An 18,639-nucleotide genomic window follows, 5' to 3' on the forward strand; every position below is an offset into this window, starting at 1 on the left:
ATCAAATGGAGCAGAAGAACCAGTCAGCTGAACCCAGTCAGCCCACATCAAATGGAGCAGAAGAACCAGTCAGCTGAACCCAGTCAGCCCACAGACTTGTGAGCTAGAATACAACCCTTCTTGTTATTGTTGTTTTTAAAGGTTTTATTTATTTATTTGACAGACAGAGATTACCAGCAGGCAGAGAGAGAGGGGGAAGCAGGCTCCCCACGGAGCAGAGAGCCCGATGCGGGGCTCGACCCCAGGACCCTGAGATCATGACCTGCACCGAGGGCAGAGACTTAATCCACTGAGCCACCCAGGCACCCCTCTTTTTTTTTTTTAAGATTATATTTACTATACAGGGTTAGTGAAAATAAGAAATAAGATGTGTTAACAACCTAGCAGAGTGCCCAGCATAAAGGTGGAGCTCTATAAATGTAGCTTCTGTTGTGATGAACGAGGTGGTAATGTGACTTTTAAAAGGTAGCAAATTCTGGCTCATGTTAATTTTTAATTTTTTTTTTTTTAGAGATTTTATTTATTTATTTGACAGAGATCACAAGCAAGCAGAGAGGCAGGCAGAGGGTGGGGGGAAGCAGGCTCACTGCCGAGCAGAGAGCCCAATGCGGGGCTCAATCCCAGGACCCTGGGATTATGACCTAGCAGAAGGCAGAGACTTTAACCCACAGAGCCACCCAGGTACCCTTCATGTTAATTTTTTAAAGGGACACAGAAATATGGGTGCTCCTGACCTTTATTGGGTTGGATCCTGAAGGGTTAACATGGTGTATCCTTGGAGTTCTTCCTCCAAATAGCCATGTTTCATCCAAAGGAAATTCTGATCCCTCTCTGACTGACACCACCCTTCCTCACTTCTTTCCTGCTATAGGGGATTCGATTAAGGGTTAAAGGCAACCTTTTTCTCCTAGTCCCTAGGGGGACACAAATGAAGATTTTTTGTTTTTGTTTTTTTACTTCCTGTACCCCGTACCTCAGTTACATTCACCTTCTGATTTGGTGGGAAACAACTTTACGGGATGCTGGCTTCCTGTAAGCCTCTCTCAGCTTCAAGGTGCCACGGGGCTCTTAGAACACCCCTCCCAGGAGGACGCATACACACCCCACAGTCCGATGTGGGTCGCCTAGGGGAAAGAACCAGTGTGGCAGCCCACAGGATTTTGCCCCTATGTTTTGTCCTAGTCTTTGTAGGATACAATGTTTTCCTTTCTAAATGTTGGGTGTCTTTAGGATGACAAGTAGCACAGAGCCCGATAATTTCCTTACAGAATATGTTTGCTCTGAGTGATTATGGTGAGGTGAGTGGTTGTTGGTACAGGCTGAGGAGCACTTTTTGTAACTCTGGATTACTATCCTGGGTGTCTTCTCTTACCTGCCCGACGCGGGCTGCCTGAACCCCATTTTGATTTTTGAAACCTGGATGGTTGATGATCGGCTGTGGACAAAATGTCAGTGTATTATACTGGAGTGTTGGTTTGGGTTGGGACAGAAGTGAGGAGGTAGGGACCGCGTATTTAAACTGGGTGATCTGTAAAGGAATTATAAAGTACCCTAATTTAGTGCAAACATTTACTTTGCTTATATTGGTTTTGCATATTTACATGAATATTGATTATTAAAATGTTAATTCCTCTCAGTATGAATACTATAAATGCTGAAATGCGGATTTCCTATGATAGGAAATTTCATGTCCGTTGTTAGAACCTTTTTTTTTTTTTTCAAAGATTTTATTTATTTATTTGACAGAGATCACAAGTAGGCAGAGAGAGATGAGGAAGCAGGCTCCCAGCTGAGCAGAGAGCCCGATGCGGGGCTCAATCCCAGGACCCTGAGATCATGACCTGAGCCGAAGGAGGAGGCTTTAACCCACTGAGCCACCCAGGCACACCCACCACTGTTAGAATCTTTAAGAAAACCCTCACTAGGGACGCCTGGGTGGCTCAGTTGGTTAAGCGGCTGCCTTCGGCTCAGGTCATGATCCCAGCGTCCTGGGATCGAGTCCCACATCAGGCTCCTTGCTCGGCAGGGAGCCTGCTTCTCCCTCTGCCTCTGCCTGCCTCTCTGTCTGCCTGTGCTTGCTCGCTTTCTCTCCCTCTATCACTGGCAAATAAATAAATAAATAATTTAAAAAGAAAAGAAAAGAAAAGAAAACCCTCACTACTTTAAAATCAACTAGTTAATGGGGCACCTGATTGGCTCAGCCAGTTGAGCTTCTGACTCCTGGTTTCTGCTCAGGTCATGATCTCAGGTTCCTGAGATGCAGCCCCACATTAGATTCCCCGCTGAGTATGGAGCCTGCTAGGGAGTCTCTCCCTCTGCCCCTCCCCCTGCTCGTGCTCTCCCTCCTCCCCCCTCTAAAATAAACAAATTAATTTAAAAAATATATATATAGTTAAAGCTAGAAAGGCATAAGATCTTATCTTAAGTATTATTTTTAAAATACTGGTTATTGGTATATAAGTGCGGGTTAGGGGGAGAATAAGTCATTTTGCCCATCAGCTTGTCACAATCATAATTACAATTAGGCATATCGTTTCAGGCTTTTTGTAGTTGTTGTTACTGCAAACACATTTGAGATTTAACGTCCTTCACATCATTTATAGTTATGGGCCGATTTCATTTTGAAAGAAATGATAATATTCATATGGCTCTATGCCCACTTAAAGTTGAAAACTATTTCAGAGCAGCGGAGATAGTGCTGTGCAAAATATAATGTGCTTAAAGCAGACTTTCTCGGACTTGAGCTCTAGATTTATTGCTTCTGGGACTCCTAGGATGGCTGTGTAGTACAGATTTAGAGAGAGTTTTTAAGACTCTTATTGACAGAGGTGAGCAAAATGGTTCCTTGGCAACCATTTGGGTGTGCGGCCACAGCGAAGCAGGGATTAAAGGTTCAGATGCACGCACTGTGGACGGACACGCGAGCACGGGAGGCTCAGGGAATCCTGTACTCCCTGTTAGAGACGGCGTTTCTTCCGGCCTTTTAATGGCTGCTGTTTTAAAAGGGGGAGAAAAAAACCTGCGTTGAAACTGTCTGTAAGGTAAAGCTACTGAAACTTAACCCAGAAGGCATGGTCATGTGGAAGACTCTTCTTAATCCTTGCAGCGTGGCTCTCGCTGAGGACATGTGGTGTATATTACAGCAACCAGGGGATTTCAGACCTCTGCAGTGTGGGGTCACAGCGAAGGCTAATTTCAAAATGAAGTGGTAGCCTTTGCTCCCTTCCTAGCGTTCTTTACCAGTGTTTCTTATTAGCTTGACATTAGTCGAGGGCTGCTCCGGGTGGGAAGGGGAAATGGAAGTTTAAATAGGACCAGAGTGGGGATACGTGAACACCTCTCCCCTTGCCTAGCAAACCCCCCCACCCCCCGCCACCGTAGATAGTCTCTCCACTACAACCTGGGTATTGCAAAGTCTTCCAGGATCCTGGGGAACAGGACTGAAGGCAGAGCTGTCCATGGTTTGGAAAAAAATGTTCTAACTGTTGGTTGAAAATCGGGTAATAACAGTCCTCTTGGTGAACAAAACTTATTAGAGGGCAGGGGAAGGAATGCTATCTCTCCGCGGCAGGCAAGAAGAAATTGCTGTTGAAAAGCTTACCTCTCTAGGGAGGAATCAGATATCAGACTTTGCCAAGCCTCAGGTCCAACCCATAAGGTCCCACCTAACCCCCCCCCCCCCCGCCCCATCCCAGCTTTGTTAGATTGCTAGCATCGATCGCTGGCTTTTTCTGACCCAACCGTGGGTGAAGGAAAGAGAGACGGCAAGACTGAAAGCAAGCGAGGTGGGGGTGGAAAACTGGGGCCGCTTTTTGTAGAGAGAAAGTGAAAAGGAAGAAAAGAGGTGGGGGCCACGGGGACCGGGCTTAACTGGTGCCTGCCTGCTTCTCTTTGATTTGATGGCCTTTATTCCTTCTAATTGGATAAAATAGGAAGTCACTGGCAGTCCTGCGTTGCCGGGTATACTGATTGGACTCAGACCAGCCAGCAGCTCTGGAGTGCGGACAGAGGGAGGAGGGAGGAAAGAGAGAGAGAGAAAGAGAGAGAGGGAGGGAGAGGCAAGGAGAGAGAGAATGTCTTTGGATGCGGAGGGGAAAGGAAGAGAAAGAGACTATGAAGCAGGGCAGCGCCGCAGAGGAAGAAAGTGAATGAACGCTCCAGAAGGACAAAGAGGAGTGGTTGGGGGGTGGGGGTGGAGGCAGGGCGGGGAGGGGAGTCACCGCCCCTCCGGGCCGCACTCGTCCCCTCGGATCCCTCTGTGATGATCCTGTTTGCAGTGATGCTCCGAGGGCAGGCACCTGCTGCTCTGTAATGATTCAGCCTCTTTCAGCCGTCGCGTTCACACAACAGGATGCTGTTGCTACTGTCACTGCTGCCTCTCCTGCCGCCGCCGCTGCTGCCGCCCCCGCCGCCGCCGCTGGTCCTGCTTTTGCTTTTACTTCTCCTGCATGACAGTTGTTTTCTCCATCTGAGCAGACACCAGCTTCAGATGCTCGAGGTGAGAAACATGCCTTTCAGTTTGGGCTACTGGTTTACTTAATTGACTCACCGCCGGCTTGGTTTCTGTTTTGGCCCCCAGCCCTCTCCACCAGCCGGGATGGTTTGGAGAAGCATTTGAAAGAACTGCCAAAGTGGCCCAGGGACAGCAGTCACGAATTACAGGATACTTTTATTTGGTAGTTGCTAGAGGTTTTTTTTTTTTCTTTTTTTTTTTCCTCCTCCTTCCTTCCTCCTGAACTCCTCTTGCTTTTGATAATGGCCTTGGACTTGGAAGACTTATCGATTTCCCCCTGTAAGATGCTGTATCATTTGGTTGGGGGGGGCTCTGCATGGTAATGGACCATGAGAGAGGCCAGGCCTTCTGGAGGTGAGCCGATGGAGATTTATTCCCCAGACATGTCCGAGGGAGCTGCCGAGAGGTCCTCCAGCCCCTCCACTCAGCTGAGTGCAGACCCATCTCTTGACGGACTTCCGGCAGCCGAAGACATGCCAGAGACCCAGACCGAAGACGGGAGAAACCCTGGACTCGTGGGCCTGGCAGTTCCCTGCTGTGTCTGCTTGGAAGCCGAGCGCCTGAGAGGTTGTCTCAACTCCGAGAAAATCTGCATTGTCCCCATTCTGGCTTGTCTAGTCAGCCTCTGCCTCTGCATCGCCGGCCTCAAGTGGGTGTTCGTGGACAAGATATTCGAGTATGACTCTCCTACTCACCTTGACCCTGGGGGGTTAGGCCAGGACCCTCTTATTTCTCTGGATCCAACTGCTGCCTCAGCCGAGTGGGTAGCATCTGAGGCGTACACTTCACCTGTCTCTAGGGCTCCATCTGAAACTGAGGTTCAAGTTACACTGCAAGTTGACAATGCTGCTGTGTCCTCCCAACCCGCAGCGGTCCCCACCCCGAAGAATCGAATCCTTGCTTTTTCTTTCCTGCCGTCCTTCCCTTTCCCCACACGGAACCCTGAGGTGAGAACACCCAAGTCAGCAACTCAGCCACAAACAACAGAAACTAATCTCCAAACTGCTCCTAAACTTTGTAAGTAGAGAGAGAGAGAGAGAGAGAGAGATGATGAAAAATGGAAACGGGTGGGCTTGAGCGCGCAGGGAGCTGTTTCCTTGTCCTCTGTTTTAATTGCATGGTTTTGTTGAAGCGCGTCATGTGACTGGAACGCTTGGGGTGGCCTGGAAGAGAGGAGTAGAACGATCTTGCCCACTGCTGGCACGAGGCAGCGTTCCCTCCGGCCGGATCGCTCACGGGCTGGGTGGGGGGACCCGCCACTTGAGCGTCTGCGAGTCATGCCTGAATGTCACTGCGATCCCATTGATTTCTAACACTTTAAAAAAAAATGAAGACCTCAGAGCATTCTTTCTGTTTGACATAGTGTGCCCTCCGGGGAGGGGCGAGTGTGGTTTCCGCGTGTGTCTCGTGCCAAGGTGGCTTTCCATCACCCCTCCTCACCCTTCTGTTACCCTCCGCCTCCCTGAGGTCCCCTGCCACCTGGTATCTGCCTCTGTCTCTCCTTCCTGTCCCCTTCCCTGCTTTTTCTATCTTAATTGGCTCCTCCTGATATAGCTCATCCACCGTGCTCACCCCCCCCACGCCGGCAGGCTCTCGCTGTCCTGCCCAGATTGGAGTTTCGGCTACTGAGCCCTTGATTTCCTTGTGGACGCAGCCCAAAGTCTGCACGAAGGGGTTTTTTCCAAATTAGTTTTGTCTTCTGTAATCAAACGTTTAAAGAGCTTCCTTGGCAGTCGTTAAAAAGTACAAGATCCATGAGTAAGGTGCATCGTTTTGTTTTGTTTTGTTTCCCAGACATGTCATTTTTTGCCCGTCAGACTGCAGCCGCGCAGTTTAATAACCTGTGAGGGAGGAGAGCCCACGCTCTTAAAACCATACGAAACAATGTGCTGCTGTCGCGACCGGGTCGCTGCGACGATGCATACAGTGGAAAGTTGACAGCGATGAAACCATGAGTAGTCAGGTTGCCTCAAGCATCAGTAGAGAGGGAGGAGTTTCCTCCAGCTTTTTTTTTGCTAAATGTTTCTGATTTATTTTTGTTTCTCTTGTCTTCTGCTCCTTACTTCCTACCGTGAATGAATATTCCCTTAGTAGAAAAAGTAAAAGACGAGAGGATTTGATTCTTAAGAACGTGTGTGAGATCTCTAAGAGTGGAGGGTAAGTGTTCCGTGATGACATGCTCACCACTTGTGTTTCCCTGTGGATGCTCGGGAAGGGTAAAGGACATATTCCCCAGACGTTATGTTCCGAATGAGGGAGAGCCGTGGGGTAGGGAAACACAGAAAACTTGACTTGTGCTTGTGATTCAGGATCGTTTCCTACACAGCAGCTTCAGTGGCAAAGATTAAAAGAGAGAGAGAGGGGGGGGGGGCTTGTTTTTCAGGTGTAATTAGGAAAGAACCTCCTTTCAGCAGACGAGGCTTTGTATCTTTATCAAGTCCCTGAAGCATCATTAAAGGTCTGACAGATATCACTGCCTTCACCGCCTCTTCCCACCTGGCAAAGTGACCGGGAAATAATACCCAGATGAAATGACAGGCTATAAAAAGCACGTTCAGATCCTGCAAAGAGAAGCAAAATTCACAGGGAAGACAAGGTTACCTCCTTATCGTTATTGCTTGGAACTTGTCGTTAATTAAAATGTGCCCGAAAAGGTTTAGTTGTCCGGAAAGAGAAACAGGACCTTTGGGGGGGGGGGGTCTATAATTTTGTCATCTTTGGGGGAAATAGAAAAGCAAACAAAAACCATCCAGTTACCTATTTCTGATCTAGGACCATGTCAAAAAGTATGTTTTGACTGTCTGAGAAATTATTTTTTAAGGTAAATTCTACTAAGGGATCTCATTAGGGTATGCATTCCATATAGTTTCTCCTTTCTTTATTTTCGAGCTTGGGCATTGATTTTCTGGCATATGCACTGAGTGGAAAAGATTTACTGCTGCCTAAAAGCATCGCAGTGGCCAGTTCTGGCCAGAGACACAGCTGCGGCATTTTGAAGTGTGTTGGAGACCAGCCTGGAAAAGCAGCATGGGAAGTAGTTTTCTCCTGAAAAGTTTGGGGTAGACGGTGCTTAATACTTTACAGCCTGTGGGTTTTTTGTGTGGAAAACTCTGTGTTAATTTTGGGGGGGGGGGGCTAGTGCCTGAAAACAATAAAAATACAAATATCCTAAAAATTATGAGTCTGTTTGTGGGGGTGGGGAGGTGGGGTGAGGGAGACTGGTCCAGGGAGCTGTGTTTTCTGAGCCAACCTTTAAGTGGTTGCTTTGTTGTTTAAAGAGCTTGTAACCATCTACTAAGGAAAAGCAAAAAAAAAAAAAAAAAAAAAAGCTTGGAATGAGACTGTCATTTTGTAACCTTGTTCACTTTTTTCCCCTTCAACTCCAAAAGTACTGCTTAGTCACAGGAAGATCCAGAGCCTTAAGATGGTATACATCTTAAGATGACGTTCTCATATCCGAAACATGCTTCTCAGCGGTTTCAAGTCCATACTCTCCCTTTCCTGTCTGTCTGAGCATGTTCAGCATATTATGCACAGAGCCGTAGCCTTCAAGGTCATAGTCTGTGGAGGGCTAATTGATTCTTCTTTATCCTGGAGCCTAAGAGAGTGGAAGAGAGACAATCCTAGTAATTGTGTCTGCTCTGTTATTCCCCAACCAATCTACCTTCTAGTATTAGGCTTTTATTCTATAAACACTGAAATTACTCTCCTTCCTGCGGACTCTTTTAAAATTAAAACCTTCTTTGTCTTTATTGTAATAAAAAGCAATATATAACGTTTTCAGTTGCCTATAGGAATAGTGGTTACATCAGGTTTTCTAAAATGGGCATTTCTCTCATAAGGTAATATAATTTCATGTTTCCACCACATTAATCTATGCATACATCTAGATCTCAGGAGATCTAATGCAGGATTGGAAAAATATATATACTTTTTATTTTTTAATTTGAAGTTTTTCTGTGTTTGGTTAGTGGTTCCCCACTATTATATCTTTATATGCCATGGTAATTGTTAAGTTTTTATTTCTCACTGGGGCACATAATACTTGAACCATTAATTTGTTTTCTTTGCCTGGGCTTTAAAGATTTTTCTTAACCTTTATTTATATGGGAAGAACTGACTGTGGGAGATTGCTAACTTAGGTTACTATAAAAAGAGCTGATTAATTAAATTGTCGCATGGAACCAAAGTGCCGTCTTGTAAGAAATGTATTTCTGGATGGGAGAGCCTGCTTGACCACACAGTCCGTAGAGTAAATAAGAGTATGTTAGTATTTTCATCTTAGGCCAAATTTGTTTTGCTTTGTCTTAAATCTCTTTGTACAGGGTTGCATGGCAAACCATTGTTACCACAGTGACAACACAAATCACTACCATTTGCAGAAGCCCAGTGTGATTAATTGAATATACCAAAGGATTTCTTCCTTTCAGTTTAAAAGTGGCATTTATTTTAAGCCCAAGAGATTCTTCTAGGCCCTTGCAACTGTACTCTTAGATATTTCAGAGTGGTGATTTCAGATAACTTATCTCCACTTTAACCAAACTTATTTAAAGCCCAAGACATTTTAAAAACTGGGAGAAAGTGACAGATCCTCAACCGAACCCAAATAATTTGATCAATTCACTGGTGAGGAGGAAATCCGGGCTCTGAAAGATTTAATGACACTCTTTTACGAAAATGTACAACATTCCGAAAGGTTTAGTGAAATCCAAAATAGTAGAAAACAGAGGAGTGTCCTGTCCCCCAGAATTTAAACTCACACACGTGGCATTTTTCTCCTGTCCGCTTTTCCCCGGTCCAGAGAGAATAGGACTGGACACCAACTCTAGTGGCTTCAGTGGCATCCAAAGGACAGGGATGTTTGCCAAGTGGGACCACTGGTCGAGCATGTATAGTTCAGACTATTAAATTCAATCTCCTTCCCGCCTTCTTGTTTTTACTTTTATTAAACATTCAGTAGTGCTCGTCTTTTCCCTTTTTATTTGATCGTCCGTACAGCATCCGGCTCGCTGCTGATAACAGATCAGGTTTTGCAGGGTGGGCTCTTGGCTGACCTGGAGGAGGTAGCTCTGTGGCTCGCCTCTTCCCCACACTGCCCACCCTGTTTCTCCTTGTTCCTCAATGATCCCTAGATGGGTTTTCTACTCTCCTTGGCCTTCCCACCCAATTATCTCTTGAATCCTCCTTGATTTTTCCAATGATGCCACTTCGGCTTTATTTATCAATATTCCATTGCATTCTAAAATACTAACGCATCTGCACTGATCTTTTCACATAGTTCATTACATCTTAATACTGAATGGTTATTTATACACATTACAAACACACGTAGACAAATACGTCTCTAGAACAATATACTGGTTTCTTATCGGCACAGTTGATTCAAACTTGTGTCCCGCTTCTGGATCGCTCCGTCTTTTTTTCCTTAGTATGTTTCACACCGTTTCCCTGCTGACTCTTACACATTTGTACAGATCAGCATTTCTGCTTTCCCGGAAAGTCATTACATCCCAAACCATATATCATCTTCTTCCTTCCCATTTCCTTTTACTGTCACCTCACCGATCCTTTTAAAGTGTAAAGAAAGAGATATTTTATAGATTGAGAAACTGAGGCATAAAAAAGTTATGACTTGTTGAAAGTTGAGCGCAGAAACTCTAAGGACTAGAACATAATAACTCTTGTCTTTGGAATCTCTTTGACCTTTCTAGTCAGCTATGAGCTATTCCGTGTCTACTTTTATGACCATGTTTCCATTTTTATTATTTTTGTATGTCCACAGTTTTCTTCTGTTATTTCCTCTCTCTCTTCGTTCAGTGAATACACATCAAGCACCTACTACGCACTGAGCCCTGTTCTAGATTGACCTTATGGTAATGAAAATAAAAGCTCTTGCCCTCATAGAGCTTATGTTCTCATGAATTTGAAGAATCTAGTTGCACAGTTAAATCCACCTGAGTTGTTTCTTTACATAACTATACATATAATCCTCTGTATTCAGCATTTCTTCTCTTTACCTTTTTTTTTTTTCACATTTTGATGACCACTTCTGTCCCTCCACTGTGACAGATAGATTCCTCTCCTCTAGCTGTTGAATGCAGAACACTTGCCTTTATCTTAAATGTCCTTAATTTTAAAGTCACACCAGTTCCCACCTGTGCTACCAACAAGGTGGGTAACTTGGGGTGATTCATGTTTGGACTGTAAGACACTTTTTTTTTTTTTTTTTTTTTAAGATTTTATTTATTTATTTGACAGAGAGAAATCACAAGCAGATGGAGAGGCAGGCAGAGAGAGAGAGGGAAGCAGGCTCTCCGCTGAGCAGAGAGCCCGATGCGGGACTCGATCCCAGGACCCTGAGATCACGACCCGAGCCGAAGGCAGCGGCTCAACCCACTGAGCCACCCAGGCGCCCCTGTAAGACACTTTTTAAGCAAAGCGTTTGAAGTGATTGGGAAAGTAGTCTTTATCTAGTCTCTAGAAGCCTTTTAAAATGAAAAATATATACATAATTCTTCTAGCATGGAAATACACTACGATTATTTCCAGATTCTAGAAAGCTGAAGCATCTATAAATATTTTTGTTTTTATTTCTTGGTCATATTTTCCATTTATTGTTTAGGCTTAAAGAACAAGAATATTAAAACACTCCCAAGGACTTTTAGTTTCACTACCCAGAGAAAGGCTAGCATCTGCCATTAAGGTATTAGTTCTCAAAATGAATGAAAACTTAGGTTCATGTTCCATTCAAATGAAGAGTGATTGAGGAGAAGGAAATAAAGTTAGTCCTCATCACCTCAAACCTTGTTGCTATGTTTGCCGCAGTGAATTTAATCCACTGTTGTGTGTGTGTGTGTGTGTGTGCGTGTGTGTGTAAGCACTCTAAGATTATTTGTGAATAATTTAATTGATATTCTATAATCGTAGAATTTTACATGTTGAACATACATTAAGATGATGTGAGTGACTTCCGAAGTGAGGAAATTAAAATCTGGAAAAGTGAAGTGACTCGACCAAGGTCACTCCAACTAATTCATGTGAGTGCTGAGAGGAAACTAGAATGATTCTGGTTTTCACTGCACCTTGTTTTTCTTTTCCAAACTGTCTTTAGCATTTTTATTCAAGCAGTATATATCATCTTAATCTAAATGGCTTTCCTGTTAATTAATATAAATCCTCATTAGTAAATTCTCTCACTCCATCTCAGATGTTCTCTTTAGAGAAGAGACTTACATGTCTGATTTTGATCAGTACGGGACACCCCTCTGGAGTGGAGGTTGAATGGATATACCTCTCTTGACAACATGGTTTATGGGAAAATCTTTTCACAATCGAAGTTATTCCAAATGAAATGTGTATTCAGAAAGAATTTAGTTTCTTCTACATGGAAATATTTAAGCAGTAACACATTTGAGGGAGATTCGTGTTTCAAGCAACTTATGAAATATATTTACCTCTTGGGCCTCTTGACATTCTGATTCTCTCAGTTTCTTGTCCCAGAGCATTAGCTTTCCCATTGGGCAGACTTGCGTTTTAATCCTACCTGCCTTTCCCGTGGCCTCAAGCAAGTTAGACCATCCCTCTGAATCTGTTTTGCTTTTTATATTTGAAGATAGTAGTATGCCTCTCTTGGATCTGTTTGGGGGATTAAATGAGATATTGGAAAATACCAACTCTCAGGACTAAACCATGGTAAATATGAAAACAATACCAAATTTCCCCCTCATTCTGTTTTTGATTCTCTTCTTTACTTTATTCTTTTCCTCATTTGACCTCAACAGAGTGGTTTTGTAAGTTTAGAGAGTAAGTTTAGATAGGAGTGGGGAAATTCATGAAAAACTTACAACTAAGGTAAGAGTTGAAGAGACATCATAGTTAAGTGGAAATTACACTGGAAACCTGATACCAAGTCCCAGCTCTACCACTTATAAGCTAGATATGACCTTGAGCAAATCACTTCACCATTTGAGATTTAGAGTTAACATCTAAAGAAATGGAGAGGGGCGCCTGGGTGGCTCAGTAGGTTAAGCCTCTGCCTTCAGCTCAGGTCATGATCCCAGAGTCCTGGGACCGAGGCCCGCATCGGGCTCTCCACTCAGTGGTGAGTGTACTTCCTCCTCTCTCTCTTTGCCTGAGTCTCTGCCTACTTGTGATCTCTCTCTCTCTGTCAAATAAATAAATAAAATCTTTTAAAAAAATAAAGAAATGGGGATAATTAATACTTAAAACTCTTCAAAGATTGTGTTAGGGGCAAGATAAATTACTCTGTGTAAGAAAAATACATCCTATTAGTACAAAGTTTAAGAAGTATTAATTTCTTGGGGCACTTGGGTGGCTCAGTCAGTTGAGCATCCAACTTGGTTTCAGCTCAGGTCGTGATTTCCAGGTTGTGAGATCGAGCCCCACATTAGGCTCCATGGTCAGTGGGGAGTCTGCTTGAAAGTCCCTCTCTCCCTCTGCTTTTGCCTCATCCCTGCTCACTCATGCACATGTGCTCACTCTCTCTCTCAAATAAATAAATCTTTTCTTTTTTTTTTAAAGTATTAATTTCTTTCCTTTCCCTCCTCTCTATCAGGGTTCATATGTATATGTATTCATGAGTGTTAACATTCCCAGGAATAAATTATAGACAATCTTAAAAGGTGAATTAATTTGGTTTGTCTTAGAATGATATAGAACTTTACAGTTTCTTGAACCTTAGTGCCATAAAAAGAGTGAGGCTGGAATATATGAATTATTATGTTTTAAAAAGATTTTACCTATCATTCAAGAGAAAGGGCACAAGAGAGAGTATGAGCTGGGGAGAGGCAGAGGAAGAGGGAGAAGCAGGTTCTCTGCAGAGCAGGGAGCCTGATGTGGGGCTCGAACCCAGGACTCAGGGATCATGACCCAAGCTGAAGGCAGACGCTTAACTGACTTAGCTCCTCCAGGCACCCCTGGAATATATGGATTATTATTCTTAGAGTAGTGTTCAAAATTTATGCTGTAATGGGCTTTCTTGTGGGTACAATAATAAGGAGTTACTTGTAAAAGAGGAAAAGACAGAGGATTACTAAAATTGTGTTTGTAAGGGAAGCATAATCTATGGGAAGATTAGGATAATGAAAGGAATCTATATGGTTTAGATGTAGGGCATGGGATGAATCCTTCTTGATCTAAATGAAAATTATAGGGCGCCTGGGTGGCTCAGTGGTTTAAATGAAAATTATATTCACCTCTTTTCACTGTTGCAAACTGGGATTTCCAGACACCAAAATAAAGGAATTAAGCCATTTTGCCATTTCACCAAAGTCATGGAAATAACAGTGTACAATCATTGAGCTAATCAAATATCGGAGTTCTTTTAATTTGCTTAATAATATTATAATATAAATATATATGCTTTGGATTTTTATATGTATAATTTATATACATATAATTATATGTATTTGTATTCCAAATCAAAGAGAAGATGGTTTGATGATTACTTACTAGATAAGATTGGATAAATAAAAACATTTAAAGTGTAGAGGAAAAGATTTCGATGCTTGGGGGGAAAAAACCCAATTCTAGTTCCATATCTGATGCTATAGGCTTGTAAAAGGTAAAAAAGAAAACAGTATTATTTTGGAAGGGGGAATTATAGCTTAAAAATGTACTGGAGATTCTGTTGGAATGAATTTGAAATGAAATCTTGTAAGCTGGATTACTGGTCACAATTCTACCAAAAAAAAAAAAAAAAAAAAAACCACAAAAACAAAAACAAAACACGCCTCCCAAAACCCAAAACCAATGGTGCTGTTCTGGGTATATGCACTTAAAGGGACTTTGATTCTTTGTTATATTTTATGAGAGCTTGTCATTTATAAAATGTATAGTGACAAGCATAATATATGTGTTTTCATTTATTCATTAATGTGGACATAGAATTATGTGAAAACTTTTATGCTTTGGTCATCTTGATTGTTATTAACTCAACTTTATTAGGTTGACTGCAGAAGTGGGACTCTGACTCAATACTGGAGCAATGAGGCAGCCACCTATAAGGGGCAAATATGGGATAACAGTTGCAGGGGGAGTTGCCATGGGTATACGTTGTTCTGACTGAGCAGTATGAATAAACTGATTGACCCAATAAAATCTGATGAAATATAGGGGAAGACTTCCTAGAGTGAAGCAGTTTTTCTTTTTCATCACGAACGTGGTGTGACAAGATGAGAGCTGATTTATTACGCAAATCTTCCAAAGATAAGCATTTGAATGTTTGAATTGCCTTCCTTGAGGTACCATTTATCCTCGCCAGAGGGGAAATTTATCAACTCTATTCTAAGCAGAAATTAGTGTAGCATTTTATATTCATGTAATTCCCTAAAAAAAAAAAGAAAGAAAGAAAGAAAGAACCCACTCTTCCATAACTTACTTTATTTTAAAAACTCATCATTTAAAAGTAAGCCAAATGTCCATATACTCGTAGCCATTTGGAAGGCAGATGAGAATAACACAGAAGACAATGGCAGTTGCCATGAGAAGGAGAACTTGATTAGGAAGCGAACAGGTGACACTAGGACTCTCAAGTCTTAGCTTTGGTACCTGTGTTCATGTCAGATGTTGCTATGATTTTATTTCTCCAGTTCCCTCTCTACTCCCTCCCATTCTTTCTTTCTTACTTGCTAACCCAAGGTTACCTTTCTCTTTACTCTGCTATTCATACCCCGCCATTACTTTCTTGCTAATCTCACTACGCCGTTCTCCCACCCTGATCGGATGGCGGTATCCCAGAGCATCAGACGTTATGGAGCGGTTGGCCCGCGCCTGTGGTTTCTCATGGGGTGGGTCGTTGGGGAGAGGGAAGTGAGACCTTAACCGCAGTCTTGACCATGATTAGCCTGATGACTTTCAGTGTTGCCTCTTCCTTTGCTAAGTAACAGGAAGTATTTGTTTTATGAAATATGTTGGTGACATACAATAAAAGCTCCATAAATAAATGGAATGATCTAAGGACAGTGGAATTGAACTCTTGTTAGCATTAGTTTGTAATCCCTTGGTGGAGCTTCCTGGGTCATAATTGCTTGCTCTTTGGGGAGCAAAGGGAATCAGTAATCATTGATTGTTACAGGATGCTAAGTCTTGCCTACAAAGCAAATCTTAAGAATGGCTAGTGGCAACATTCGGTGTTACAACTCCGATCTTTCCAGAGATCAGAGCTGGATTTTTACTGTTTTTCTCACCAAATAACTCTTAGGATTTTTCAAAAAGAAGAGAAAAAAATAATATATACTCTGCAAAGACTTTGGTTTACATACCAAACAAAAACATTCTATAAAATGATTACTCTAGTCTTCTTATATTTCTATTTCAATGCCAAGAGGGAGATATTGAACTTAACCCCTACCCAGGGAGTTCCATTTGATGTTGACTGTGGTTAGTCATAGTCAAGGACCTACATATCCCTACCTATTTAGTGAACTATACGTTAAAAACTTTAGTATCAATACATAAGTCTTGGGCTTCACAAAAATCTTTGGGAAATTGGTTATTCTGGATTGTTGAATTTTCTAAATATCTAAACTTCAATTTTCTCCCTTTTGGACTGAAATCTTTTAATAATCTGGGCAACTCGTTAGTGGGATTTATCCAATATAGGATCTTCATAATGATGGGTACTGTGCTATCTGGAGGATATAGTGGGTTATGTTCAAACTTTCTTGAATACATCATCTTATTAGGTCATAGTGGGTTATATTAGGAATTCTAACCCGAGGGCCGTATATATTTTGAATGTGTGTTGGCTTTTTGCATAATCACAATGATAGTTTCAGAGTTTTAGACATCATAGAAACAATGGAAATGAAATCTTTTCTTTTAGCATAAAGAAATAGACTCAAAGATGTGAAAGTTGCCAGTGATCACATAGAACCAGAAGATGTTGATGATATTTTCATATATTGTGTGCTTTCCTCTATCAAGTCACTTTGCAGTCAGTATGTATTAATGAAATGGTTTTTCACACTTTTAATTCATGGTTCTGATCTCCTGTGGGGTTTGTAAATCAAGTTTTCAGCAGGTTAAACATTTATATAAAAGATAATATGTCTCTGAGAAAGGTTCTTTTCTTGAGAAGCTTATCCTCAGCTTTGGTGACATATGTTTCACTTATCAAACCTGAACCCCTTCCTGTGTTCTGGAGCAGCAGAGTTCAGGATAACCAGGTGAATGATAGATAGAGAGGTTCTCTGGGTGCTTAGATTTAGAGGGTCTAAGTTTAATTTGGATGTCTTATTTGTTCACTTGTTACTCCTTTCATAATAGGTAGATTGGGGTAAATCTTTAGACATTGATTATAGTACCTAATAGGAAATTACATTCTGAACATGTGAACTCTACACAGTCAATGTGCTTTCTTGGATCTCTCTGCAGAACTGAGTTGAGAAATCTTATGATTCACAAAACAGAAATTACTTTCATTTCATTTTCATTTCTTGAGTTCACCATAGTCAGTATTTAGAAAGCACTTATCACATAAATTCTTTTCTGGTATCCAAGGTCCTGTCATAGTAGGACCCCTAGCTTCCTATGTAGGCCAACTCCAGCTGTCCCCTCCCCACAGCAAACCATATGGACAATGTTCTAGCCAAGTGGGACTCTACCTGGAATATTATTTTATTTCTCTCCTCCACTCTTTGTTCATTCTGTTGCCTCTACCAAAAAATGTTCACTTCCCACAGTTTCTACCTTCCCTAATTCTGCTCATGCCTCAGGACTCACCTTCCAAATCAGATGTGGACTCTTTCCTCTTCTAGATCACCATAGGACATTGTTTGTGTCTCGTGAAGGTACTTACCCCATTCTGTCTTGCCGTGCTGTTATTTGGACACGTGCCTAACCCTTACACTGGACTGAGAAGTTAATAAGTTATAGCTGATTCGTTTTTATGGCCGGTACAGTGTCTAGAAAAAAAAATACTTTCTCTGAAGTAGGTGGCCCATTGGCTTATGTTGGGAAGAAAAATTGAGGTACACCAAGAGTGACTTGGGTGTGGCAGCACAAGAAGGAAGAAAATGACTTGAAACCTACCTTACATTTCTGGAATTTTAATATGGAGAAATTCAATATAAAGTTCAGTCCTTACTAACTATGAAAACACGATTCTGGACACTTTAGAAGATGATTTGCAAAGCCTGTATGTATAGCTTATATATAGCAGTATATGCATTCTCTAGAAAAATTCACATTTTGGGGATAAGGAATTTCATTTCATTATAGTGTAGGGAGTAAAGGCACACGCTGGATCCAGATTGTGTGGGTTTGAATCCAAGCTCTGTTTCTGGCTGTGTGACAGTACAATTTATATAGACTGTCTGTGCCCCAGTTTCCTTATATTTGAAATGGTGGCAATAATTGTACTTCCCTCCTGGGTTTTTGTGAGGATCAAATAAGTTAATGGACATAAAGCACTTGGAATAGTACCAGGCACATAAGTGCTGTGTAAGCACCAGCCACCATTACCGTGCAATTCTTTAAATTAAATTACATTTCTTTGAATTCCAGATTTGATTCCTTGCTATTGCTATAACAGGCTTGAAGAAAGGGGCAGGAATTTCCAGGGACATATTGACAAAGATGTGGATATGCTGCCATTTTGGCTTGGTTCGTTCATGTGGCTTTTCCTCTGTGTATTTCATGCTCCTCTCATATCTGCATTGTTCTCAGCAATTAGAAGGAGAGCTGAGAGGGATAGTCATCTGTCGACTTGTCAGCCTGAAATAGAGCCACATGGTTGAGATGGTTTTAGAGACAAAGTCCTCCTCACCAGCGAGAGGCCCTCAGTCGATACTGCTGTGGAGAGTCACATGCATGCGTAATGAAGTCTATCCCTGTGTCTTCTTAGCCTGTCATATGTTGGTGTGCAGGTCCACAGGGAGATAAAGAATTCCCCTTAGCTGGTGGAAAACAACTGAAGAAGTCTTGAATGCCATAATGCTGTCCTTTTAGCAAAGCCTAAGTGTCCTTGTTATCCAGATGTAGCCCATAAATTAAGGTGCTGATTGGTGCTGTCCATTATGACATAACAGTGGTTTGGAAGTATTTGAATTTTATTCAACAGGATCATAGCAGAACCATTGACATTTTAAAGATGTAAGAGCTGT

General features: G+C 42.1%; 2 protein-coding genes across 12 annotated transcripts in view; both read left to right on the top strand.

The window, feature by feature from the left end:
• Positions 1–18,639, top strand: part of NRG1 (neuregulin 1) — a 226,083-nt gene that overhangs the window by 94,197 nt on the left and 113,247 nt on the right. For 5 of the 11 annotated variants that reach the window (XM_059384418.1, XM_059384416.1, XM_059384419.1 and 2 more), the window contains exon 1: positions 4,840–5,530. The exons of the other annotated variants lie outside the window; for them this stretch is intronic. In XM_059384418.1, the coding sequence (XP_059240401.1) occupies positions 4,843–5,530 (688 nt within the window). In that variant the 5' untranslated portion in view covers positions 4,840–4,842. Of the gene's footprint in view, positions 1–4,839; positions 5,531–18,639 lie in introns of those variants that run through there. 11 annotated transcript variants of the gene reach the window in all.
• Positions 3,948–4,548, top strand: LOC132006551 (uncharacterized). Its single transcript, XM_059384429.1, has one exon. The coding sequence runs from the start codon at positions 4,352–4,354 to the stop codon at positions 4,538–4,540; it is 189 nt and encodes a 62-aa protein (XP_059240412.1). The 5' UTR covers positions 3,948–4,351; the 3' UTR covers positions 4,541–4,548.

The sequence above is a fragment of the Mustela nigripes genome, chromosome 18, assembly GCF_022355385.1.
Source record: "Mustela nigripes isolate SB6536 chromosome 18, MUSNIG.SB6536, whole genome shotgun sequence".
Taxonomy (NCBI): Eukaryota; Metazoa; Chordata; class Mammalia; order Carnivora; family Mustelidae; genus Mustela; species Mustela nigripes.